Raw genomic sequence first — 26,211 nt, forward strand, 5'->3', positions numbered from 1 at the left:
TTTCCTCTGAGTTAAAGAATCTATTGCTGTGTCTAGCTTTATTTTTTTCTTGAATTTTTTTTTTTTTAGATGGACTGGACCAGTTTTATTTTTCTGGACAAGTTTTATTTTTGTATCATTGAAATGCTATTATAGTTTTTGTTATATTTTTTATATATAAATATAGTTTTTTTGTTTTAATTTTGGTTAACGTTTTAATAATTTTGAGTTTTGTCATTTTTATTATTTTAAATGTCAATATAGTTTGTATTACTTTTTATTTTTGGTTGTAGTAATTTTAGTATATCAAGTTAAACTAACTGAAAGGAATACTTTTTTTCTTGGCAATTAGCTGAAGTAAAATAAGTTTAAGTATTTTTTTATTATTATTTTAGTTTTAACTATAATAACCCTGGATCAGACTGAATTATTTTATTTTATTTTGAATTTTTTGAAAATAAATACCGATTCAATAGCAGCTGTCTGGACAGAACCATGTGAAAGAATGGATCTAGACATCAGAATCATTTCAAGGCCACATTTATTTATTTTCTCATACTTTTAAGCTTTCGCGATCATTATCCGTACACACACAGTTGCACACAAACATATCCAACCAACTCATCAGCAAAATGCGAGTACAACATCCTCTCACGCTACACACAAGTTAGATAGGTAGATAGAATTTATAAATTTGCAGAAGTTTATAATTCCCCTGAGAGACATGGGAATGATGTGGAGAATCTAAAGTTCGACTCGATGCTGATACTGTAACTGCGGATTACTAATACAAGAGATATTGCGGAATAGAGGATACAGGTACACTAGCAACCCCTGAAATAAGACCTGTATACTGCTATAATGGCATAAAGAAAGGACAAGGTTTGACACTTGTGTTTGGCACAATCTTGCTAGTTTGCTATGTCATTAACACCAAAAAACTAGAATTTGAAGCCAGGTCAAAGATTTGGGGTTCAGTAACTTATTCTCTGTCTCAGAATACAGAAGCTTGGCAACAGCGCTCGAGCCACAAGCGAACGGCCTGGACGGTGAACACTAGCAGCTACAGTCAGATTGTTGCGGCGGCGTCGTGTTGTCAGTTAGTCTGGTTGTGGGCGTTCCCGTGGAAACGGCTGGGTCGGCCTCAAGAGTGTCTGACATCTTGTCGCAAATGATGTCCACCAAACGCTCAAATGTCTGCTTGACGTTGACGTTGTCCTTTGCGCTTGTCTCAAAAAACTCAAATCCTTTTGGGAAAGAGAGAGGTAAGCAAATGAAATATACAAGTATAAATGTTTTGGGGTTGATAAGATTTTAGAAGATTATAAGAATGCTTATTATAAATAGTTGGCTGCATTTATTTGATCAAAAATACAGTAATATTATGAATTATTATTACAAATTAAATAACTGTATTATATTTGAATATATTTTATAATAATGGTAATTTATTTAAAAGTAATTTGTTCCAGTGATGCATAACTGAGTTTTCAGCATCATTACTCCAGTCTTCAGTGTCACATGATCCTTCAGAAATCATTCTAATATGATGATTTGGTGCTCAAGGAACATTTATTATTAATATCAATGTGAAAAAAACTGTGATATTTTTTTTTTGTGGATTCTTTGATGAATACAAAGTATTGATGATTTAGAACATAAATCTTTTGTAAGATTATAAATGTCTTTACTGTCACATTTGATCACTTGAATGTGACCTTGCTGAATAAAAGTATTAATTTCTTTAAAAAAAAAAAACTAGTAGTGTGATATATATATAAAATATAAAATATTTATATTTAATATATATATTTAATGACCATACAAGTTCGATTAAACAATCAAAATACGAGGAAAATATTTTTTAAATATTTAAAATATGAGGGTAAATAAGAGCAAAAAATTTTACTATGCAAAAAAAGAAAAAGAAAAATCATGCATTGACTACAACATAATCAGTAATTAATATTTTGTTGGTTCTCTCATTTTTTGCTTGTGATCATAATTTCTTTATTTGACAGCCTGGCCAAAATTACGTCCACACAATTTGCCATGTTTCAGTGCATTATCACAAATAAAACAATTGTCTCCAAGCACAACAACGCAATACGCTTACAATATCTTTAAGATCAAGGTGAAAATGTGACTTTTCCAGACATCACTTTTGGCCACTACTATATATATACTCACCCAGCTGTTCCGCTAGCAGTCTCCCATTGTCCACAGACACTATCCTTTCCTCATCCATGTCGCATTTGTTTCCTGCGAGGATCACCTGGGCATTGTCCCAAGAGTATGTCTTAATCTGGGTCGCCCTGACACGAGACGAGACAAAAGCGAGCAGACATGCCTGTCATCAGTACAAATGCCCTGGAACATCCTCCAGGACAAGATGTGAAAGACTCAGTCAAACCAAAACATTGTCAGTTTTATTGTATGAGAATGTCATCATGCCACAGCAAATCAATGGGAACTTCATGTCAGACAGACTTGTTTATATTCTGTCCATCTCTCTTCCTTTTTCTCATCCCTTTAGCAGCCTGTTTTTTGTTTTCTCAAATCCAGAGATGTAATGGCCCTTCATTAAAACTACAAAATCACTCAAAGTATTGTATTTCACAGGTCATCGTGACATAAATCTTTTTTTCTTTTACAAAAAGTATTTTTTCTTTTACTAAACTAACAGGATACATCAATCTCCAATGTAATTTAATTGAACAGTAAAATGTTTATCGTGCTACGCAGCCCCTCAAGGGATGTAGTGGTGAAAGAAAATACATGAGATGGGAGGAAAAATAAGTCAATGCTTTTGCGTTCTCTCGCAAAATGTTTGCGTTCCCCGAGAGACCTTGCGTAAAGGGACCATGTCCCTTTAGGGGCTCCATAGTCACACAATAATATTGTATGGCTTGAAGGTAACACATTACAATAAGGTTGCATATGTTAACTAAATTAGTTATCATGAACTAAGAATGAAAAATACTTCTACTGCATTTATTAATATTAGTTAATGCTATTCTCATCATTTACAAATACACGTTTAAGATTAAAAGTTGTATCTGTTAACATTAGTTAATGCACTGTGAACTAACATTATTAACTACACTTAAAAATATATATTGCTCATTGCTGGTTTATGTTAGTTTACTAACTTTCCAAAGTTAACAAATGAGATCTTACTGTAAAATGTTATGATGTTATGTAAAATGATGCACCTTTTGTGTTCCACAGAAGAAAGAAAGTCACTGAAATGACATTAGGGTGAGAAAATGATGACAAAATTTGCATTTAATTTTAAATAAAATTATTTTGAAAATATAATTTGAAACCGTTTTTGAGCACTGAAACAACAATGTCCTTAAAGGGATACTCCACTTTTTTTTGCAAATAGGCTCATTTTACAACTTCCCCAGAGTTAAACAGTTGAGTTTTACCGTTTTCGAATCCATTCAGCCGATTTCCGGGTCTGGCGGTACCACTTTTAGCATAGCTTAGCATAGATCATTGAATCGGACAGGACCATTAGCATCTCTCTCAAAAAAATTCCTGCGTAATAATCAAGAAACTTTGCTGCCGTACCATGGGTGCAGCAGGCGTAATGATATGACGCGGCGCCTGAAAATAGGTCTAATAGGTTAGACAAACTTAGTCCCGGTCACGTTGGAAGTTACCGAGCTGGGGACTATTTTCAGGCGCTGCGTCATATCATTACGCCTGCTGCACCCATGGTACGGCAGCAAAGTTTCTTGATTATTACGCAGGAATGAGAGTATAGTTCCTAGCCATATCAGCCTAGAAAATCGCAACTTTTCATTTTCCGTCGGTCTTAGTACACGATGTAACTACAGAAGAGTCAAGCTTTAAATAGGAAAAATATCGAAACTCTTTGGTCATTTTTTTTTGAGAGATGCTAATGGTCCTGTCCGATTCAATGATCTATGCTAAGCTATGCTAAAAGTGGAGTTCGGCTGAATGGATTCGAAAACGGTAAAACTCAACTGTCTAACTCTGGGGGAGTTGTATAATGAGCCTATTTCCAAAAAAAGTGGAGTATCCCTTTAAAGCTAATTCAGTAAAAAATGATTTCTTAGGTCTGTATCTGCTGAGCTGAGAAAAAAGAATGCTTTTTACTTTGTAAAACTTAAGTAAAATTTGCTTTGGAAGAAACAACTCACGCTTTTGTGCTAGACACTAAAAATCAATTAAAAGTTTTAACACAAGCCCATGCTTAAGTAATATTTGTGTACTTTCTCTGTACTTTGTGTTCTGTGTATACAGCATTGGAAAGATAAGAAGAGGTCTAAGTAATTTCCCTGACATGATTAATGACTTTCATTTATAGATTTTGACTCCGGGATCGACAGACACGAAGGCAGACGGAAACTGCAGGATCACCACTGCAAACCCACACAGTAGTGATCCTGAAAGCTCATCAACACTCCTTACCAGCTTATCCTTATCAACTTACCAGTCCTGAACAGCAGCAAAAGACTCCTCGTTGGTAATGTCATACATTAGGATGAAGCCCATGGCCCCTCTGTAGTAGGCTGTGGTGATAGTCCTGTACCTTTCCTGCCCAGCTGTGTCCTAAAAATAACAAGAGCAGCACTATAATTGGCTGGTTTCACAGACAAGGCTTAAGCCTAAAATATGTCAGTGCCATTGTTTTGTCTCAAGATGCACACCAGTAATGCTTCTTTTTTTTTTTAAGGCACGTCCTAATTGAACTAAATCCTAATCCTTGCTTAATTTAAGCCCTGTCTGTGAAACAAGGCCAATATGTAGTAAATTAGTCTAAAAAGAGGTGCATCTCTATATATATTTTGACTGAGAATCACGTTAAATTCACAGGAACTGATTGAGTCAATTGAGTCTGGGACAGACAAATGGAGTCAAGACAGCAAATGTGTGAATGAATGAGCGCTCGAGTCTGAGACGGTGCTTTGTCACCTCTAAAAGTGGCAGCGCTTTAACTGCATGACTAAAATAGAAAAGCATGCCATGATCTGATGAATAGAACAGTTTTGCTGATGCTGACTTAAAGGCCTAGATAAGGTGACAATGGCTTATGTTCTCTTTCCATAAGCCAGTGTTAATCATCACCCCATGTGGTGTTTACATTGCTCCATGTGTGATTATCCAGCTCTTCAGTGCTTTACCAACCATGACACATTGATGCTGAGTTAAAAAAAGACTTAAAGTCTGTGTCGTTTTTGAATCGTGGCCATTATGACGTGAATGAGGCAGAAATTACCCAGATCTGAAGCTTGATCCTTTTGTCGCTCTTATAAACGGTTTTGACCTTAAAGTCGATGCCCACTGTACTGACAAAGGCAGATGTGAAAGTATCGTCGGCATAGCGGAAGAGGAAAGATGTTTTTCCAACACTGCTGTTCCCGATGATCAACAGCTTGAACATGTAATCAAAGTTTTGATCAGAGCTCTCCTTTTGTTTGTTGTCTTGTGTAGCAGCCATCTGTGAGAACACAAAGCCACAGTTTGATTAATAGATCAAAGGTTTACAGCCTAACTCTTAAAATAGTAAAGTCTAAAAATATAATTATAATATGTCATATATGGTTATATGATAGTATAAATAAATGATAGGTTACTCTTTATTTTAAGGTGTCCGTGTTACAGTGTAGCATATGTATTGAGTAATAATAATTAACTACATGTACTTACTATAGGGTAGGGTTAGGAATAGGGGTTGGTTTAGAGTTAATTGCAATTATGCATAATTTAGTTATTACTACAGTAACTACATATACTACAAGGATACTGTAAAATAAAGTGTTACCAAATTATAAATTAGTATTTCATTAAAGACTCAGTCCTCTCCATGTATTTGGTTGTGTGAAATTCAGCACCAGGAGCTGTCCATGGCTGCGTCTTAAACACAGTGAATGTCCTACAGCATTTTTGCATTTAATCCCACCTTTAACTTTTGTAACCAAAATGTATTTTAGTTTAAATGTTAATATATTTTGCACAAGAGTTGTCAACTATAAATGAATGTGTATCCTGCCTTGGTTCCCTTTTTACGTTTGCATGGCTGGTGCAAACAGAGACATGACCAGATGTGATGATGATCAAAGACAATGTCTGTTTTTAATTAAAAACTGATTGATTCCCAAAATAAAAGGGGTTTTGAAGTACTGTAATATTAAAGAAAATAAAGTCAAAATTAGAAGAAATATGCATTCATTTAAAATATTAAATTATGTTAGCCTACTTTATTGTTTACAACTTTCTATTGGGTCAACGTATTGAGGAAATAAACAACTTTTGACACTCCAGTTCAAATTGTAACCAGGAATAAAACAACTTCACGTTATTAGAAATGGTATGTGCTCACTTAGCTGGGAAACCAATGTGATTAATTGGTGTAATATGCACGTGCAAACTCGGAAGGCGCAGATGATACCCCACAATGTTGTCTAAGTAGGCAGCTCACTAGGTTTTGAGACGCAGTGTGTCTCATTCTAGTGTTTTTAAAGGGGTCCGTCTCTTTTCAGCCAAGCCCTGGATATTAAAGGCTAATATTTCAAACACCTAATGCTCATAATGACTATACTTGATGTGGACCATAGACAAAGAGAATTTTGAGCTGTAAATGAGAGCATAGACTCATATTGGCAATATTCTTTCAAATAAACAACCAAGAATGTTTGAATTAGCAGCTCCTGTGAATAAATTAGCTTTTACGGCTGATTGTTTTTCTCTTCACTGATGTTGCGTTTCATAAATGTAATAGCCTAAACATTTCATGACCGGTCAGTAGGCTATAATGCTCGCTATCAAAAGGCAAGTCTCTTTAAACTACATCTTTTTTATTTTTTTATTTTCCAGTATGACTAAATTAGCCATTTATTTCTCTTTTTGCGTGGCTCTCCATTACGACCAAAGTGGTCACCAAACATTTAATTTATATAACGACGTTGCACACTTACCTTCCCGTACAACTCCATTGTTTCAGACAATAAAACCAATACAATAAACGGAGCTTGATTCTGATTTAGTTCTAATAAATTATAGTTTTTTCCCCGTTTTGGAGAGGTGGAGTCGGCTGTTTGGGTTGGATGCAGTGATGCTCGCAATGGACGTCAGCAGACACTCTCCACCCATTCATCCAATTGAAATGTGAGTGCGTGCTGCCGACAGCAGGGGGCGGTGTTGCTCTCTCTCTCTCTCTCTCTCTCTCTCTCTCTCTCTCTCTCAGACAGATCAAAACTTTACTCAGAAAAAAAAAAGTTTGGGGGAATTTAGTTTTCTTTTCTTTTTCATGTCATAACATTATTTAGACGAGCATAAGAAACTAACTGAAAATAATTTATTTATTAATTAATGTTATGCTATGTCATCTGTAGTGGACACCAAGACTACAGACATGAAATGACATGTATAGGCAAAAACAATGGGATTTTGCTTTCATTCACCAATCAATTTTTAGGTTTCAGATTTTTTTTCAATTTTTTTTTTTTTTACCAAACTTTGTATAAAGATGATTCTCAACTGAAAGATGAAAAAAGTAATCTGATAAGTAATACTGTAATACTGAAAGTATCTTTCATTATATGAAAGATATAATGGAATTAAATGATATACCATTTTACTTTTTGCAATATGTTGGTAAAATGGCCATACATGGGTGGTCCCATTCAATACAATGTATCTAATCTAATTTACAACAAAACAACATATAATGAGGTGTAATAATGGGAGTAATAATTGGCAACATTTTAATATCTAATATTTCTTAGGAATATTGATATAACATTTATTTCCCTATTTGTTGTGTCTCCCAAAATTCCTGATAAATGCCTGGGTGTCCACTACTGTGAACATGAAATCAATGCCCTGTTTTGTTATAGAAATTCATATTTTGTTAAGAAACCTCAGAACATTTTCCTGATATGTTTATTTATAATAAACTATTTTAAAGGATTTAAATGATAATTACAAAATATCATCATATTTCCATAAGAGTGCTAAATTAATTTTTAAATAACAAGCAAAAGTCATGGTGAAACCTCCAAACTTTGGTATCTTTAAAAAGCCCTGAATGTGTTCTTTACAGGATTTATAACTGACATGTATGGTGTCAGAAAAATTTACTGAAATATAATGTCCCCTACAGAGGACACAGGTCTATTCCTGGATTCCAGGACGATATAATACATTATCTGATAAATATTACAAACAAAACACTCAAAAAGGAAAAAAACAAACAAACAAACAAACAAACAAACAAACAAACAAACAAACAAACAAACAAACAAGACAATCACTAGGTAACTTTTGTTTAAATGTAATGTTGATTTATTTAACTAATATTAAAAATGCACTCAATTCAATTTTGAAGCTTGCATGTAACTAATTTTCATAGGATAAACCCTCGCCATTGGACGGCAGCATGATATAATTAATATTAATGAGCTTGGCCTTCTCCATTGTAGAACTAGTGCCCATCCCACTCTCGCATGCGCCTGTGTTGTTTACCCGAATGTCACGTAGTCCTCGTACTAAAACACGCAATATATACATTGACATGTAAAAGGTAAACCGACTTTTAATTGTGTAAAGTGTTGTCGTTAAATGTGTTGTTGGTAGATTGTGCAGGGGTTGGTTGTTTGTCCAAGAAATTTGAAGAGAACGCATTGGCGCTTTTGTGAACAGGTTTTAAAGTAAATAGAAACATACGCGTTCAGGTTGTAAAACACGCCTTTATATTGCTTAAGGTTACATAGTCTGCTATATAATAAATGATTGTGGTAAATAAACTGTTTAGGCGTTGTTTCTATTAAAAACAATGGATTTGTAGCGTTCTCTAGTGGCTGAAGAACTCCACCAGAACTATTGAACAACAACCAATAAACGACTTCACGTGGAGAAGAAAAAGTGTCATATAAAATGTGACTTTCGACTTGCATGTCAGCATTGATCACATTCATTTTTATATTGAGTCATGGATATTATATTTGTTTGCTTTTCCCACTAGTGTTCCATCATGGAGGATTCAATAGAGGTCATGCTTCTGCATAAAAGTTACAAGCTCTCCCAACCTACTCAGGAAAAGTCACTTTTCACAGCAGCATCTGGAGCTTTGCTCATGGGGGTTTATGGGCTCTGGACATTATTTGCACTTCCTGGCTTTCGGAAAGTACCCACATGTCTTAAGGTACTGCAAGTAATATACCATATATTGGCAGCTATATATAGCATTTGCTCAGTTATACATAATAAAGAGCTGCCAATAGCACTGTATTCGTTCAGTATGAATCACCCTGGGTGATATCTTTATAGATGGCAACAATCTGCACTTTACCATGTGCCTGGATACAGTTGTTGTTTAGACTGAGGAGAAGAGAGAGAAAATCAATCAGCCAATTAAACACTTACATTAATATTGTCCAGGTGCCTTATTTGCCCTCCAGCAGAACACAGACCCAGAATGTAATGAAACTCCTGCATGGGAGAGCAGGATGTTTGGCAGATCTGGGATCAGGTGATGGGCGACTGGTGAGTCTTTTACACTTGCATGATAATGAATAATAAATGATATATGTTATATATTGTGCTTAACACCAATCTTTTTGCATAATAACAATGCATGTATTTGTCTTCCATAGCTTGCACATCTAAATCCTAATAATAAAGAAAGCATTTAACATGCTAATGTAAATTATGTGAATCTCCAAGTGCTATATGAGACTTACAGCTGAAGTTTTTTGCTTCTACTGTAAGCACTTTCTGTTTCAGATGCTTCTGATGGCTTTCTGCAGATGACTACTTTCTCACCACAATACATGGTGAGATGCTTAGCAACTGGATGGGAGAGAAAATATGGAGAATGAAGCAAAATATATTTAAAAAAAATTGAAAACAGGCTATTTATAACTTTGCTGTTAGATGTTGCTCAAGGGGCTTGGCTTTCTGAACTGAAATGACTAATCTATGGGCTATTTTTATGGTGATTTCACACCATGATAATGACCACTGGGCAGTGTACCTGGAGCTGCCTCTTTTGCGTTCCAAAATAGATCCCATTAACACTTATGAGGCTCAAATGTGGATGAAAATATATTTTTCTCCTATTATATCTATAATTGCAAGAATTATTGGTCTTGCATTTGACAATATTCCTTGTGTGTGGTTTTTTTATATACGGAGAGCAAACAATATGAGTCTGGTTAATGTCTGACTCTGACATAAATATCCCAGAACCTGGTTCTCAGAGTGTAGGTTTGGTCTGGGTGTGTTTTGTAGGTATTTGCTGCCACTGTAGAGGGTTTCCAATGCACTGGCTTTGAAATCAATTCTATCCTAACTGGATATGCCAGAGTCAAAGCAAAGTGGAAGGGAATACCATCCAGCACTGCCAGTTTCATAAACCAGGACTTTTGGAAGGTAAGATGTTGTTAAAAGTAAAGTATGTTATTCCTGTGCTATTTCAACTGGTCTTCCATTGGCCAGTCAAAGAATTAGTCCTGCCCTTAACTCATGCCATTGGTTGAGTAAATGTTGCTGTTTTGCGATGCTCAAGCAAACACAGTGACAACAGTGTTGATAAAGTGTTTACCAATCAACCTAAAGGGGAAAAACAAGATAACATTTTTATCGGAAAGCGTAGTTCCACAAGGAACTGTCTTCAGAGCAGTGATAAATTGCATAAACTGCTTAGACTAGTCTTAAAAATTTGTTCTCTTTTTGTTTGTTTTTTTCTTTCAGGACTGAGCCTAGCTATTTCAATTCAGTTACATAGAAAGGTAGATTGGTCTAATTTGAAAGAGAAAAGTGAGATGGATTACTTATTGTCTAACTGCTGGTTGAACTGCTTGAAAAATGACACATATCTTGTGCTTATTTTATATCAGAATTCACATGTCCAAGTGTTGATGATTCAATTTTACCATTTCCTTTCACAGACCAATTTGTCCAAATATAACAATGTGACTGTATTCTTGGCACCCGGAGTGGTATGTATGCGCAGATGTCCTTGCTCCATTTATACTGAGCTGGTAAAAAGACAATTTGAGGACTGTTTTAAAAATAGAAAAGATAGTACATCATCTTTTCAAAACGAGTACAATGATTTTGGTCTGATCATTGGGATTTGTTGGAGAAGAAATAAGCTTAGGTTACCATGGACAGTTTTCAAGTCATTTTTTAACAACATGGTGTGTGAGACAGATGGGGATGAACACAGTCCCACTTCTCAATGGAAAACACTAATGCAACAAAATTGGCATTTGACTTGCCAATAATAGCCTTGGTCAATACAATGTGCTTTGTTGTCTACAGATGGAGGTGTTGGGTAGGAAACTGGAGAAGGAGTTACCAGATGAGGCTCGTGTGATTGCCTGTCGCTTCCCATTTCCCGACTGGACTCCTACAGCCACAGTGGGTGACGGACTAGATCAGGCCTGGGCATATGATATGAATGCCATACGGAAGCTTTCAACACACACTATCATGAGATGAGGAGAAAAGCACCTTTCCTTGTGTCAGAAAGATTTGTTTTATGTTTGAGCTCCACCTGAAAGTTACCTGTCACTTTAGAAGACATATACAAAGTATATGCAAAGTATAAAGCATATAATAATTTCTTGTTTTTATATTAAACACAACATTTTTTCCTCCTGTTCTGTTCCCACATGTGGGTTTGATGACAAATGGCTTGTGTGTGTTGTAAAATTCTAAACTAAACTGTGAAATAAAGAGCCAACATTGCCTTAATGCCAACAAACTGATCCTATAATCTTGGTCTTTTAATATCTCCTAGAAAAGCTAATCTAATCTCAAGGATTTTGAGGATAAGAACATGTTTCTCCATCACATGTAGTTCAGGGTTACATTATAGTTCCCACAAATGAAGAAAAATACTTGTTTCATTCATTTTTTTATATATATATATATATATAATTATTTTTTTTATTTTTTTTTTAAATAATTGAGCTTAATGATTGCAGTCAGCACTTAGTTTTTTATAAATTAGGGAAAAGAAAAAAAAGATTTTTCTTGTATTCCTATCATGCTGCAGAAAGGGTGCAAATAATGTTATTTTTTGGTGTCACATCTGACATTTTTAAAGGATGTTAAACTTTTTTAATGAGGAAAAAGAATGCAGTAACAGGTTGCACACAAAATGTGGGACCCAGCTAAATGTTATGTTTTGATAGTTAAAATGAAAAGCTAATAGTGCTTAAAACTACTTTGATCTTAATGTAAATGAAAAAAAGTATGTTAAAATGAAAACAATTGTGCATGATTTTAATTATTAAATACAGTCAAGAAGGTCAAGACCTCTTGGACAGGTCAAAATCCCAATTTAAAGAGGAAATACTAATATTTGATATGTTTAAAACTATGTTAATTTTATGTTACATAATAGTGTATCCAACACAATATTTCTCACAACATGGAATTTATACGTATAATGTTTTTTTTTTTTGTTTTTTTTAAAGAACATGCCATATGTTGTATGTCACTTTAACCACATGGTGATGCTCTGACACTATATGTCTATGAATCAATGCATGGGATTCAGTTCTTTCAAACGTATGAATTTACGATGGTTAATTTATTGAATATCAATATTTTGCCAATATCTCGCCGCTTCTTATTTGTATTGTGTAGGCTATAAATAGCATACCTTTTTACCGAAAAACAAGATCTGTAGGCCAATTGTTTAGTGTCTGTGAGAGATTGCAGTGTGACTATATGAACCATTGCACAGATATATCTGATTCTCTCCTATAATCTTTGTCTAGTAGGTGCCTGTGAGGTGTCTAGGATGTTTAATAATGGATAGAGTGAGGTAGTTAACAGATGACTGTACACCAGACCTCACGCGCCATATAGGGTCTTCCCCTCTCGTGACGTAGTTCGTCTAGAGGAGAGGCGCGCGCCGGTGCTGAGGTATAAAAGCGAGGAGACACGCCGGTACAGCAGCACTGTGACAGTACACACAGTTACAGAATTATGGAGACACTAAGGAATACCTCTTACCCAACTATAACGGCACACAACGAAAAGATGTGTGAGCTCAATAATATAAGTGAGCAAGGAAGGAAAAAGCCAGAGGATAACAGTCGGACGGGCACAGAGTATTCCAGAATCATTACAGACCCCAATACTGGGAAATGTTACTGCCGGGGAAAAGTTCTGGGAAAGGTAATGGCCGCAATAATAATCCTGTTATTATTTTATTTATTTATTTATTATTTAATTTTTTATATAAAAGTATTGTATTATTTTATGTGAAAAAAAAAAATATTCATTGTTTTTGTGCATGTTTGCATTGCTTTTGTATAATGTATTTCTTATCTATCTATCTATCTATCTATCTATCTATCTATCTATCTATCTATCTATCTATCTATCTATCTATCTATCTATCTATCGGTGCACTGGTTATGACTGTATTGCTTCTTGAAACTTTATGAAACTTAACTTTTTTGCTTATCTTACTTTCTATATGCCACAGGGAGGCTTTGCAAAGTGCTATGAAATGACCGACCTGTCTTCAAGTAAAGTCTATGCAGCCAAAATCATCCCACATACGCGTGTGTCAAAACCGCACCAGAGAGAGAAGGTAGGACAGACACATTGCATATGTAAATACGATTGCATGAGTGATTGATCGAGACCTCTTAATGATGTTTTATATTCTGTTAATCCAGATAAACCGAGAGATTGATCTGCACAGATCTCTCAGTCACAAACACATAGTGCATTTCTACCACCACTTTGAAGACAAAGACAACATATATATTCTATTGGAGTACTGCAGCAGAAGAGTAAGTATCTGTTTTAAAGTGAGGAATTCTATCATAATATATCATGCAAATGACTGTTCACCCTAACTGACTCCTGGTATTCTTCTTTAGTCATTGGCCCATATACTGAAGGCACGAAAAGTCCTAACAGAACCTGAAGTCAGGTATTACCTGAAACAGACAGTGTCTGCTTTAAAATACCTTCACGATTTAGAGATCCTGCATCGTGACCTGAAACTAGGTATGCATGCATTTACGCACTCGCATGATGTATATTAACATTCCATCAGTTCATAAGTAGTTCAATTTTTTATGTTTTATCATTCTAGGCAACCTGTTTGTGAGTGACTCAATGGATTTGAAAGTGGGAGATTTTGGGCTGGCTGCCAAACTAGAGCCAGTCAGCAACAGACGCAAAACGATCTGCGGTACACCCAATTACCTGTCCCCGGAAGTGCTGAACAAACAGGGCCACGGCTGGGAGTCTGACGTGTGGGCTCTGGGCTGCGTCATGTGAGTTTGTCACCATCAGATCCGAGGGTTTCCTCTATGCAATATATTTAGAAACTGCTCAGTATTAATAGGCATTGATGGCTGATTCAGACTCACTCTCTATGAATGAATGTCTACTTTTGTTCAGGATTGTATTTGGTGATCATGCTTTAGCTTAGGGATTGAATATTATAATAGCAGCACAGTTTGAGCTGTGAGTGTCGAGCTGTTCTGTACTGTTCGAGTACTTTCTGTTATCCGGTGAACACAAAAGATGAAAACTGAGGCTGTCAAGCTCTAAAATAGCACCATAAAAGTGGTCTTTAGCAATATTTAAAGTCATTTGAAGATTTAAGTTTTATATTGTTATTTACTGTTAAATAAGTGAATAACAACTTCTGTCTGCCAGACTAGCTATCATATGACTAAAGAAGACTTCCTTTATGATACTTTTATGGTGCTTTTGCATCATTTTTGAAGCTTGACAGCCCCAGTCCTTATTGAGTTAATTATATTAAAAAGAACAGCCCTAGTATTATACAAAAATTGTTCAAAACCTATTGACATGAAAAATGACATGGCGTTGAGTAAATGTTGACTGAACTATTATTTTAAGAGCCAAACCCTTATTAATCTTACATACATTTTCCTTTTCAGGTACACCATGCTCCTGGGAAAACCTCCATTTGAGACCACGAACCTGAAGGAGACGTACCACTGTATCCGAGAGGCCCGGTACACCCTCCCGGCCTCCCTCTCTCTCCCTGCCAAACAGCTCATTTCCGGCATGCTCGCACAGAACCCTGTGGACCGCCCGCACCTGGACGGCATCATTCAGCATGAATTTTTCACCCAGGTAAGTTTATTTGTCACAGCGCAGGTTTCATTATATCCGGCCAAGTAGTTGGATTTTTGGTCAATGTTTTTGTCGTGATTTCGCCGCAGGGCTTCATGCCAGAAACTCTACCTGTCAGCTGCTGCCATTCTGCCCCAGACTTTCACATTTCCAGTCCAGCCAAGAGCTTCTTCAAAAAGGCAGCGGCAGCTCTTTTCGGCGGCAAGAAGGACAAAGCCAAGTACTATGAGAATATAAGTAAGTGCTCGCTTTATGTAACTATAGCATCCTTCATTTCAGATGAACCTATTAATAACTCTTTATCTTCGGACAGATCGCTTGGCCAAAGAAGAGGAAGACATATTCAAGCTCCGTCAAGACTTCAGAAAGACTGCCATCAGTCATCAGATTACTACACACTTATCCGAGGTGAGCATTGTTCCCTTTATAGCAGACTATAATAAGGAATTCATCACCAGCTCAGAGATATTAATGAAGGTTAAGTGTTCGGTCATTCATGACACACATATGCTGCAATTTCTCCTGTTTAGGAAGGAGGAAATCCGTCAGCACCTACAAGAAAGCTTGTTACCCAGGCAACTGCCGGAAGGCTGCAGACAAGAGATACCATTCATTTGATTGTTAGAGGCAGCTTGGGCAGCTGCAGTAGCAGCAGTGAATGTAAGCATGTGTTATACACGCGTGTGTGTGTGTCTGTGTCTGTGTCTGTGTGTGTGTGTGTGTCTGTGTGTGTGTGTGTGTCTGTGTGTGTGTCTGTGTGTGTGTCTGTGTGTGTGTGTCTGTGTGTGTGTCTGTGTGTGTGTGTGTGTGTGTGTGTGTGTGTGTGTGTGTGTGTGTGTGTGTGTGTCTGTGTGTGTGTTTTACCTGTTTGGTCTGATTCCAGCTCATTAGTATCGCTAGCTGATACAATGTATCCCGCTGTTTCTCTGTAGGTCTTGAAGACACCACCACTGGCACTGTGGCAGAGGCTGTTATTAGTGTTCTGAAAGGCTGTCTTGAACACATGCCTAAAGGTGAATAAGACATATTACACTTCACACTGACTCAGGGTCACACTGACTTAATCCATTCTGTAGAGTAAAGAAAATGTGTGATCTTTGCATCTAAAAGTACTTTTTTTCCCTACAGCGGATAGCCTTCCCAGAGGAAATGGTTGTAATAGTTTGAAGTGGGTGACTAAGTGGGTGGACTACTCCAACAAATATGGCTTTGGCTATCAGTTGTCTGACAACACAGTGGGCGTCCTTTTCAACAACGGAATGCACATGAGTCTCCTCTCTGACAAGAAGTAGGTGCTTCAAGTTGACTGTTTGCTAACTCACTTCCGCTCAAAAAAAAAAAAAAAATCATGTGTAATGCCAATTTGATTCATTTCTGAAGTAGGCAAACATTATACAATACATATTCATGAAGCAGGTGCTTACCAATATGCATAAACTAGGGATGCACCAATATTTGGTGCTCACCCTTGGTGAGCATGAGAAACCTCTTTAAAAAAACATTAAAAAATCTTACTGACCTGACTTTTGAACGCTAGTGCATATTTAATATACCCAACAGTATTACTTATGATTTCCATCCATAGTCTTCAGCATAGTTTCTAGATGATCTTCTAAAGGGAAGAAAAATTGCACCAATATCCTGGAAATGTCAGTTGAATGACAAATTGCATTACACATCAAGAGCATGCATTAGTCATAGACCTCATATATATATATATATATATATATATTGCTGTAGAATCAAACAGTGAGGATTGTGTTGCATTGATTGTGTACTTTTTGATAAATATGTTATCTTCATTTTTAGGACTGTTCATCAATATGCTGCGCTCGGCCAGAAGTCTGTTTTCTCTGTTATTGAGGCTCCCGAGTGTGCTGTGGCCCAGGTCACCATCCTCAAGTACTTTGCTCACTACATGGAGGAGAATTTGATGGATGTGAGTGCACTCTTAGTTGAACCCCTTCTGTTTGTATTTAGCTTTGAATTTGTTACAGGTCTAAAAGTCATAGACTTGACATTCTGGTCTAGATTTCAGGCTGTACAAGAAGCTGTTGTGTTAATGTATTGTTTATCCTTATTTTTCATTCAGGGAGGGGATGTGATAAATGAACCAGATACACAGAAGACCAGAATATATCTTCTGCAGTGGTTGAAATCAGACAGAGCTTTATTGATGCTTTTCAATGATGGCACATTCCAGGTAATATTATGGTCATTTATATTTACTACAAAGCAGACTTTAAATGGATAGGTCACCCATAAATAAAAATTATTTCATCATTCTGACGATTAGCAAAAAGCATAATCGAAGTACCATAACATTTATCTTTTTTTGTCATTTTGGAGCTTGGCAGCAACTGGTCACCATTCAATTTCATTGCATAGAAACGATAAGCTTGAACATCCTGCCTAACATCACCAAAAAATAACGACATGAGGGTAAATGATGACAGAATTGTGATTTTTGGGTGAACTATTTCTTTAATGCAGCAGTAGATAACACATACTCCTGCAAACGTTGGTAGAGCTTTATTCCCCATGTAAAAAGCTACTGTCTAGTGCTTTCTACGCCCATCAAAACCCCTGGGTAGTTATCAGTCAGGTCTGTCTGTTCAGATAAAAAGCTGTGTACACTATAGCACTGTGGGAAGAAGGTCACAAACCCTGCTGTAATAACATCCTGCATCCCATAAGTGTTTCACGTCAGTTCAAGAATAACAAAAGTATTTTCTTCATCTCCGAACAGGTGAACTTCTATCACGACCACACCAAGCTCATCCTGTGCACACAGCAGGACGAATACTTGCTGACGTACATCAACGAGGAGCGAACCTCCACCACCTTCCAACTGAGCACGTTGCTCGGCACGGGCTGCACCGCGGACCTGCGCAGTCGTCTGGAGTATGCCCTGAACATGCTGTTGCAGCGAAGCAACTGAGACTGACAGATGAGGAGAACAGTTGGCCACTGACTCAGCAAGAAATGATGATTTCTTTCAATGCAAGGGCACAGTGGAGGAGTTGTTAAACTGAAAGTCCACTGGATGTGAACTGGATGGAGCTATGGAAAGGTCCTCAATAACTGAGACAGACTCTGTAGATTTACAAATGCTGAAATTCAGAGACTGTAGTGAAGAGGAATGATGTGATGAAAAGATTATAAGGAGGAAAGAAAATCTGGGCTGGGACCAGGGATCCCTTGACAAGAAACTGACTTCTTGTGTGTATGTGTGGTAAAATGTTTATGGAACACACATGCATGTAATAATCTGCAAAAATGATTGTTTTTTTCCCCTCTGTCATTACAGAATATTTATTGTGTACATATTTCCTTATTTATTTAATTATTTAATTAATAAAACCCCCAAATTCTAACATTATGATTTTTTCCTTTACACTTTTTTGAAAATGTAAGTTTTTAATAAGTAACTAGATAATTATCGAGTATATTGTCAAGTTAGGTTTACCACAAGCTTGAAAAACCCTATAGGAAAATCTTGAAGGAACCAGTGGCGAATTAGATTTCCGGGTTCTGACATCATATCTGCACCACTCTATTAAATCATGTTAGAGATTTACGAGGGCTTTTACTCAAGTGGGTGTGGTCACGTTAAGGGACAGATGTTCACAGCCAATCATTCAACAAGTACAAGCTAAGCCACTGCCACTGCTGTAGTAGAATGAACATCACATTCACTTGGTCAGAAAAGTAAGCCTGTGTTCTCAGACTGCTGGGAAATTTGAGTTAATTTAGTTTTCTATAAAAACAACGGCAAAATGACAAAGAACTCATGATTCGTAAGTAACCATGTCAACATACACGCAGGGTCAAGGTATACAAAGCAAAATTCGGTCACGAGAGATGGCATGGATAAATAGAAAGAATTGGATTCTATTCCGAATTCAGTTTGACTGACACACACGCGAATTATCAGTGCGGCTTTTTGTGCGCTATGAACGCTTGTGTCTCGTGTTTGGGCAGTCAGACATATTTCACATAAATTCCGGTAGTAGTGTATGATGTCGTAGGAGGATATCAAACATTTTTGGCTTTTAAGCCAATTTTAGAACACTTTTAATTTGTCATGTGTCTCCTAACAATGAGCCACATTGAAGAAGAGTTATACAGCATTGCACCATAAGCCCCACCCACTGACATTCAGTTGCTTAAAGGGGTGGTATAATTCCCTTTTCACAAGATGTAAAATAAGTCTTTGATATCCCCAGAGTGTGTATGTGAAGTTTTAGCTCCAAATACCCCACAGATATTTTTATATAGCATGTTAAAATTGTCACTTTTTTAGGGTGAGCAAAAATGCACCATTTTTGTGTGTGTCCCTTTAAATGCAAATGAGCTGCTGCTTTTTATATTCAAACCAGAGTGACAACTCAAGAAGAAGTGACAACATGTAGACAAAATTCTGAATGGTTAGTTGATGAATTTATGTAGCTTATTTGTAGTTATCTTCTAGTCATTGATAGCATATTCTGTCTTGATCATCTATAAATCGTGTTCCGGGGGCGGGGTTTATGTAAATTTTAGGGTTTGTGATGTCACTAACCCGGGAGGAATGTCGTGTAGTCCCTACCAGCCGTTTGTTGTAGTCCTTAAAAAACTATTTCTTTTAAGGCATACTATAAAGTTTAAGTTTCTGTCAAACAGCGACCCCTAGAGTCGCTGTGGAGTACTTGTATTTAACGTTACTGTCGTAAATACCACTCACGCAGAGCCGTCTCTGCACTCACGGCCTGATCCCCTCCCCCCTGTATACCGGTACCTGTTGAGTATGATGGAAGCGTTGGACATCGATAAACTCCGAAGATGTCTACTGACCGTGCTTTCTTCGTTTTCTTCGTCAACTCTGCCATGATTCACGTCTGAAATGCGTGCTAGTGTCTTCCATAGAGGCTGCTTCATATGTTGTTGATGTATGTGACGTTGTGCCGTAAAGCAAGTCTTGATTCTCGAGAGATTTATCAGGGCGACACCTATCAACCTATTTCTGACATAGCTACTCCACACACATGAATTTGTCAACAACAGGACAAAATGAAAGAGTGAAAGAACGTTCATAGTGTTCATAATGTCGGAGGACTATATGTTTGTTTGGAGCATTTTGTTTTGTAAATGAGCCACAGTGTAATTGCGAGTTCACAAAGAAATTTGTTGAAAAATGAAGCAGCAACTGTATTGGATCTGACAGTTGCTACATCACAAACCGTAATTTGATTTCATAATGCTTTGTCTGTAAATTATGTTTATTTTTTATTTTTATGGCAAATGTTTTCAAAACACTTATGTGCAATAGTAGTGCAGTAATAGGAGGCATTGATACTGTTTCCTATGCAATGACTTTGGCCAATCATAATATTGCCTGTTTACTGACAAGCCTTGAAGTAGGAAACACGGATCCTTTCAGACGGAGGGTCTGAATGTTTTTCCACATATACAGTATATATATATATACAGTGGGTACGGAAAGTATTCAGACCCCCTTAAATTTTTCACTCTTTGTTATATTGCAGCCATTTGCTAAAATCATTTAAGTTCATTTTTTTCCTCATTATTGTACACACAGCACCCCATATTGACAGAAAAACACAGAATTGTTGACATTTTTGCACATTTATTAAAAAAGAAAAACTGAAATATCACATGGTCCTAAGTATTCAGACCCTTTGCTCAGTATTTAGTACAAGCACCCTTTTGATCTAATACAGCCATGAGTCTTTTTGGGAAAGATGCAACAAGTTTTTCACACCTGGATTTGGGTATCCTCTGCCATTCCTCCTTGCAGATCCTCTCCAGTTCTGTCAGGTTGGATGGTAAACGTTGGTGGACACTGGACAGCCATTTTCAGGTCACTCCAGAGATGCTCAATTGGGTTTAAGTCAGGGCTCTGGCTGGGCCATTCAAGAACAGTCACGGAGTTTTTGTGAAGCCACTCATTCGTTATTTTAGCTGTGTGCTTAGGGCCATTGTCTTGTTGGAAGGTGAACCTTCGGCCCAGTCTGAGGTCCAGAGCACTCTGGAGAAGGTTTTCGTCCAGGATATCCCTGTACTTGGCCGCATTCATCTTTCCCTCGATTGCAACCAGTCGTCCTGTCCCTGCAGCTGAAAAACACCCCCACAGCATGATGCTGCCACCACCATGCTTCACTGTTGAGACTGTATTGGACAGGTGATGAGCAGGGCCTGGTTTTCTCCACACATACCGCTTAGAATTAAGGCCAAAAAGTTCTATCTTGGTCTCATCAGACCAGAGAATCTTATTTATCACCATCTTGGAGTCCTTCAGGTGTGCTTTCATGTGTCTTGCACTGAGGAGAGGCTTCCGTCGGGCCACTCTGCCATAAAGCCCCGACTGGTAGATGGCGGCAGTGATGGTTGACTTACTACAACTTTTTCCCATCTCCTGACTGCATCTCTGGAGCTAAGCCACAGTGATCTTTGGGTTCTTCTTTACCTCTCTCACCAAGGCTCTTCTCCCCCGATAGCTCAGTTTGGCCGGACGGCCAGCTCTAGGAAGGGTTCTGGTCGTCCCAAACGTCTTCCATTTAAGAATTATGGAGGCCACTGTGCTCTTAGGAACCTTAAGTGCAGCATAATTTTTTTGTAACCTTGGCCAGATCTGTGCCTTGCCACAATTCTGTCTCTGAGCTCTTCAGGCAGTTCCTTTGACCTCATGATTCTCATTTGCTCTGACATGCACTGTGAGCTGTAAGGTCTTATATAGACAGGTGTGTGGCTTTCCTAATCAAGTCCAATCAGTATAATCAAACACAGCTGGACTCAAATGAAGGTGTAGAACCATCTCAAGGATGATCAGAAGAAATGGACAGCACCTGAGTTAAATATATGAGTGTCACAGCAAAGGGTCTGAATACTTAGGACCATGTGATATTTCAGTTTTTCTTTTTTAATAAATGTGCAAAAATGTCAACAATTCTGTGTTTTTCTGTCAATATGGGGTGCTGTGTGTACAATAATGAGGAAAAAAAATGAACTTAAATGATTTTAGCAAATGGCTGCAATATAACAAAGAGTGAAAAATTTAAGGGGGTCTGAATACTTTCCGTACCCACTGTATATGCAATATGTATATGGTGTTTCTGCAACTACGGGCACTTTTGACTATCCCAATTTTAAAAAGATCAACCTCTATGAATTTCAATTTGAACCATCACAGTCTGTAATACATATAAAGATTTACACAAAATAGAATGTAGTCGTTAAGATTTTAATCTGGAACATGTTTATTTTTTATGTTTTTCGGGTCATCTTCTTAAAAAGTGTCCTTACCGCAATGTTACAATAACGTTCATTTTATACATTTTTCTTTAGTAATTTCTATAATTTTTTTTACATATTTAAATAGCTTTTTCAAATTTGATGCAGTTTTGTAAATACTGATATAAAAAAATAATATACAAAATAGGGAATTTCATGTTTTTTTCTATGCCATGTAAAAAATTTACAGTAACCTTAGATGTCAATTGTTTCCATACACACAAAAGATAACATAATTAACTTTTTATGACAGATGTTGCAATTTCAATGTGTTAATCATCTCAACTTAAAGGTGAACTAAGTAACTTTTTTTACCTTAACTGAACAGCTTCGGAGTCATTGGAATGGTTATATTACTTGTTTCGGGTTGAATGGTGGTCGTTTCGCACCCCCCTGGTGCCCGTGAGCGGAAAATACGCACTTGCAACTTTGAGCCGGCGGGCCGCTGGCCGCTGCGTCAGGAAGTCTCGTGTGATATCAGGTCTCGCGATGTAAACAATTGCTTTACGGCCAAAAGAAATCTGCTAAAATGCTGTCATTATTGCGCTCCCTCACGCTGTTCGAACCCGAATGAAGAAGACGTTTTAAAGAATGTCCCATCTGCTTTGATGTCGTTGATCTATAGCCTCTGGTGTCTGAGAATCACCAACGAGTTTTTACGACAGTGTTGTCAAATATCTATTCCGAAGCTGTGGGGGGAGCTCTAGAGAGAAACCTGCGAGCAAAAAGCGAGAATACAGCGAAGAAGTCCCGAAGCTACTGAGCCCTGCTTTAAGTGTAAAAATATTTTTTTGCACATCAAAATGTGAAAAAAAATGAAAATAGAGCAGTGCTGCGGTAATGACATCTTGTGTCGGTAAGGACAAAATTTAATTTTTTATGTAAAAAATGGCATGTTTATATATATATACTAATAAATATACAAATATATACTTCAGTACTAATAATATACTGAATATTTGTCATTTAATATACAGTACACCTTGAATTTGTCTCTACCGCAACACAAGGTCTTTACCGCAACACCTAAATTTGCTGCGGTAAAGACATGTTGCGGAAATGACATTTTTGCTAATATTTTAGCTAATTGGCAGCTATCAAGGCCTACCACATTAGTTTTGAATCTTAACATCTTAATATACATGAATTCAACAGTAAAATACATTTATTTTTAAAATGTAGTTATAAATACACAATTATTAAGCTGAATGGTAAGGACGCACAATAAATACTAGAGCAGAAAAGATGATGTTTACCTTATTTTTTTGTTATCTTGTGAGTGAGGTAGTGTGGTGGTCCAGTCTGTCAGCAATGTGCTCAAGTGATAGTTTCTGTTTCCATAGAAACTAGACTTGTTTGCGTTCGATAAAATTTCATAATAAAAGCTTTTTGTCATTGTTGCGGTAAGGACCCAAAAGTGTGGGACAGGCACATTTAGTTAAAAAAATCATAAAAATGATCAGTAAATAATACAAAGAATTTTAAGATTCTGTAAATGAATCTGTATATTAAACAATTCCATTTGAAATAATGTCTATTGTAAAAGAATGAGCTAATTTTAAGTATCTCAACATTGAAACCACGGGTGTGGGACATGAGCAAAAATGGTGTTTGGACCTATAAATGCTTCATAATTTTACATAAAATCATATTATTTATTCATAATTATTTATGTCAAGGTGTGTATTGACACTACGTTTATATTTATGAAACATCAAATGACAAATTTTAACATAAATCTAAAATTTCACTCCTGGGACTTAAAAGTGCCCGTAGTTGCAGAAACACCATATATATATATATATATATATATATATATATATATATATATATATATATATATAAAAAAAAACGTTATTAACAGTACAAGGAATAATATAACTTTTTTTTTTTAAATCCATTCCATGACGTAACAGTAACATCGTCATGGAATGGATTCCATTAAGTAACATCATTAGACAGTTTACATAGATAAAAAGGGCAAGGCCCATCATCAAAGGGACTATTTAAGCACATGCTAAACAACTATGATGTCAACTTTCTAGATAGTCATCAGATGGATAATTGAAAGGTGGAAACATTACACTATTATTTTGAAACAAGTCAAATGAATGACATGGCATTACACAACAAATAAACTACTTCCATCTTACAATTAAAGGAAGCTTTTGAGGCAAACTCCCAGGAAGAGTAAGGATATTACCAAGCCACACCTCAAACGGAGAATCAAGAATATTACTGGCAAATCTTATGTCAGTGGAATATATTTAGACACTTTTATCTTAGGATCAAAAACTACACAATCAAGCCGTTGTCTGAAAGACAACCCAAAACCCAACGTTTTGATGCCAGTGATAATGTGAAATTCTTTTATCAGCCCATTTGACAGGTTATCTTAAAAGGAAATGAATTAACTATTAAAGGTAAATTTAAAACTAAACAGATAAAATATTAAAAATAGACTGAAACTAATAGGTTAGTTTTTGTCCTCCCAGTAGATGTTTGTACAGAATTTAATACAGTACAAACTGAAAGTTATTGCTCACTACATATCTCAATATAAGCACATTGACATCAGCAGTATTCTAAAAACTTTACTCTGTCTTGTGAATTTCAAGCATCATTACAGTCCTTCAGGAATTAATTTCTTGGTTCTTCACCATGCATTCTCTTTTAAAGGATTAGATTATGTTACTCACTGACCTTTGCAAAAAATAAATCTGGCAGACTTTTAACAACCCAAATCTTCGGCATGGATGACTCACATACTTCTTAAAAATTCTCTGCCAATTATGCTGTTAAGATGTGTATGCTGTGTTTGGATGCGTATTGCTGTGTGTGCGCATATGTACACCAGCATTCGTTCTGGCGTGCGTTTATGTGCATGTGAGCGATAAACCTTCTGAAGTCATGTCACACAGCTGTGCTGGTTACGCATGTGTTGCGCTCATGTGTGGGCTTCACAGATTCATTGCAGGCTAGAGAATCTAATGAAACATTGTTTGGTTCAAGCTCTCTATCATTTCCCAAACCGATCCATCCCTCAGATTTCACATTTGACCCTGTAAGGGTGGAACACATCTTGAAAGGAAAGCAGAAGGGGAAATAAATCAATAATCAGAAATGTTCAGGCATTTGAACTTCAACTGAAAATATTCACAAGCCCACTCTACACACTGTGAGTTTGCTTTAGGGAGATATATAATGTGATTTGGAAGGCAAAGAAAGAGTTAAAAGTGCATGGAGGATACATTAAAGCAATCTGATGTAGGAAGATGAAACATTTTCAAATTGAATTCGGACAAGGGATTGCAATCACTCGAGTAATCAGTTCCAACAACATACTTGAGATTTCGATCAAAGGAAAATGCTCTCAGATACCAGGAAAATAGGTTTATACAAGCAGTGCTATAAAACTCAAAAAGGGAAATTTCACATTGGTTCCTTGCCTTCAGTCTTGGGAGAAGAATTCCTTTGGGCCCAAAATCACATGTATTCCATGTGGAACCAACCCAATTGGCAACATTGTCTTACTATGAATAACTTTCTTGTCTCTGAAAATGCCAAAGCTGCCCACATATACGCACACACAGTGGCTTCCCATTTGCCTTAAAAGCCCAATCTAGTTGCTGACGTCTGAAATCATATTTTGAAAACACTAAGTAACTTATTTATAAAACGGACAAAATGTTTTAGACATCATTTCTTTTAAACACATTGTCAAGGATGTTCAACATAACAGTTGTTGAAATTGTACATCATGATGTCATGTCTTACTTTAACCTAATAAACTGCTGAATCCACTGAATT

The 26,211-nt window shown here is 36.7% G+C and overlaps 3 protein-coding genes across 3 annotated transcripts; 2 read left to right on the forward strand and 1 right to left on the reverse strand.

Moving 5' to 3' along the window:
• Positions 1-406: 406 nt before the first annotated feature.
• rab3c (RAB3C, member RAS oncogene family) lies at positions 407-7,067 on the reverse strand. Its single transcript, XM_082188326.1, has 5 exons — positions 6,933-7,067; positions 5,234-5,455; positions 4,448-4,566; positions 2,170-2,294; positions 407-1,226 (listed from the first exon to the last, which is right to left on the reverse strand). Exons 1-5 carry the CDS (start codon positions 6,948-6,950, stop codon positions 1,036-1,038), a joined length of 675 nt encoding a protein of 224 aa, XP_082044452.1. The 5' UTR covers positions 6,951-7,067; the 3' UTR covers positions 407-1,035.
• Positions 7,068-8,981: 1,914 nt separating this feature from the next.
• On the forward strand, positions 8,982-12,799 carry LOC309512066 (ATP synthase subunit C lysine N-methyltransferase). Its single transcript, XM_082187471.1, has 5 exons — positions 8,982-9,160; positions 9,397-9,501; positions 10,249-10,389; positions 10,908-10,958; positions 11,284-12,799. Exons 1-5 carry the CDS (start codon positions 8,990-8,992, stop codon positions 11,461-11,463), a joined length of 648 nt encoding a protein of 215 aa, XP_082043597.1. The 5' UTR covers positions 8,982-8,989; the 3' UTR covers positions 11,464-12,799.
• Positions 12,800-12,924: 125 nt separating this feature from the next.
• plk2b (polo-like kinase 2b) lies at positions 12,925-18,490 on the forward strand. The gene is made up of 14 exons (XM_082187470.1): positions 12,925-13,155; positions 13,469-13,576; positions 13,665-13,781; positions 13,872-14,001; positions 14,090-14,273; positions 14,910-15,108; positions 15,198-15,345; positions 15,422-15,516; positions 15,639-15,768; positions 16,041-16,121; positions 16,237-16,396; positions 16,918-17,047; positions 17,201-17,311; positions 17,858-18,490. The coding sequence occupies exons 1-14, from the start codon at positions 12,964-12,966 to the stop codon at positions 18,047-18,049; spliced, it is 1,977 nt and encodes a 658-aa protein (XP_082043596.1). The 5' UTR covers positions 12,925-12,963; the 3' UTR covers positions 18,050-18,490.
• Positions 18,491-26,211: the final 7,721 nt, after the last annotated feature.

Source organism: Leuciscus leuciscus, assembly GCF_965113295.1.
Source record: "Leuciscus leuciscus genome assembly, chromosome: 13".
NCBI classification, from domain to species: Eukaryota; Metazoa; Chordata; class Actinopteri; order Cypriniformes; family Leuciscidae; genus Leuciscus; species Leuciscus leuciscus.

Bases quoted from the DNA above. Each gene is read 5' to 3' on its own strand.
- plk2b (XM_082187470.1), top strand. From the start codon at position 12,964: ATGGAGACACTAAGGAATACCTCTTACCCAACTATAACGGCACACAAC. The intron at 14,274-14,909 runs GTGAGTTTGTCA...TTTCCTTTTCAG, and splicing joins TGGGCTCTGGGCTGCGTCAT to GTACACCATGCTCCTGGGAA. The intron at 15,769-16,040 runs GTAAGCATGTGT...GTTTCTCTGTAG, and splicing joins CTGCAGTAGCAGCAGTGAAT to GTCTTGAAGACACCACCACT.
- LOC309512066 (XM_082187471.1), top strand. From the start codon at position 8,990: ATGGAGGATTCAATAGAGGTCATGCTTCTGCATAAAAGTTACAAGCTC. The intron at 10,390-10,907 runs GTAAGATGTTGT...TTCCTTTCACAG, and splicing joins TAAACCAGGACTTTTGGAAG to ACCAATTTGTCCAAATATAA. The intron at 10,959-11,283 runs GTATGTATGCGC...TGTTGTCTACAG, and splicing joins TATTCTTGGCACCCGGAGTG to ATGGAGGTGTTGGGTAGGAA.
- rab3c (XM_082188326.1), bottom strand. The intron at 2,295-4,447 runs GTAAGTTGATAA...GTCTCGTGTCAG, and splicing joins TTTGCTGCTGTTCAGGACTG to GGCGACCCAGATTAAGACAT. The intron at 1,227-2,169 runs GTGAGTATATAT...CTTTCCCAAAAG, and splicing joins ACTGCTAGCGGAACAGCTGG to GATTTGAGTTTTTTGAGACA.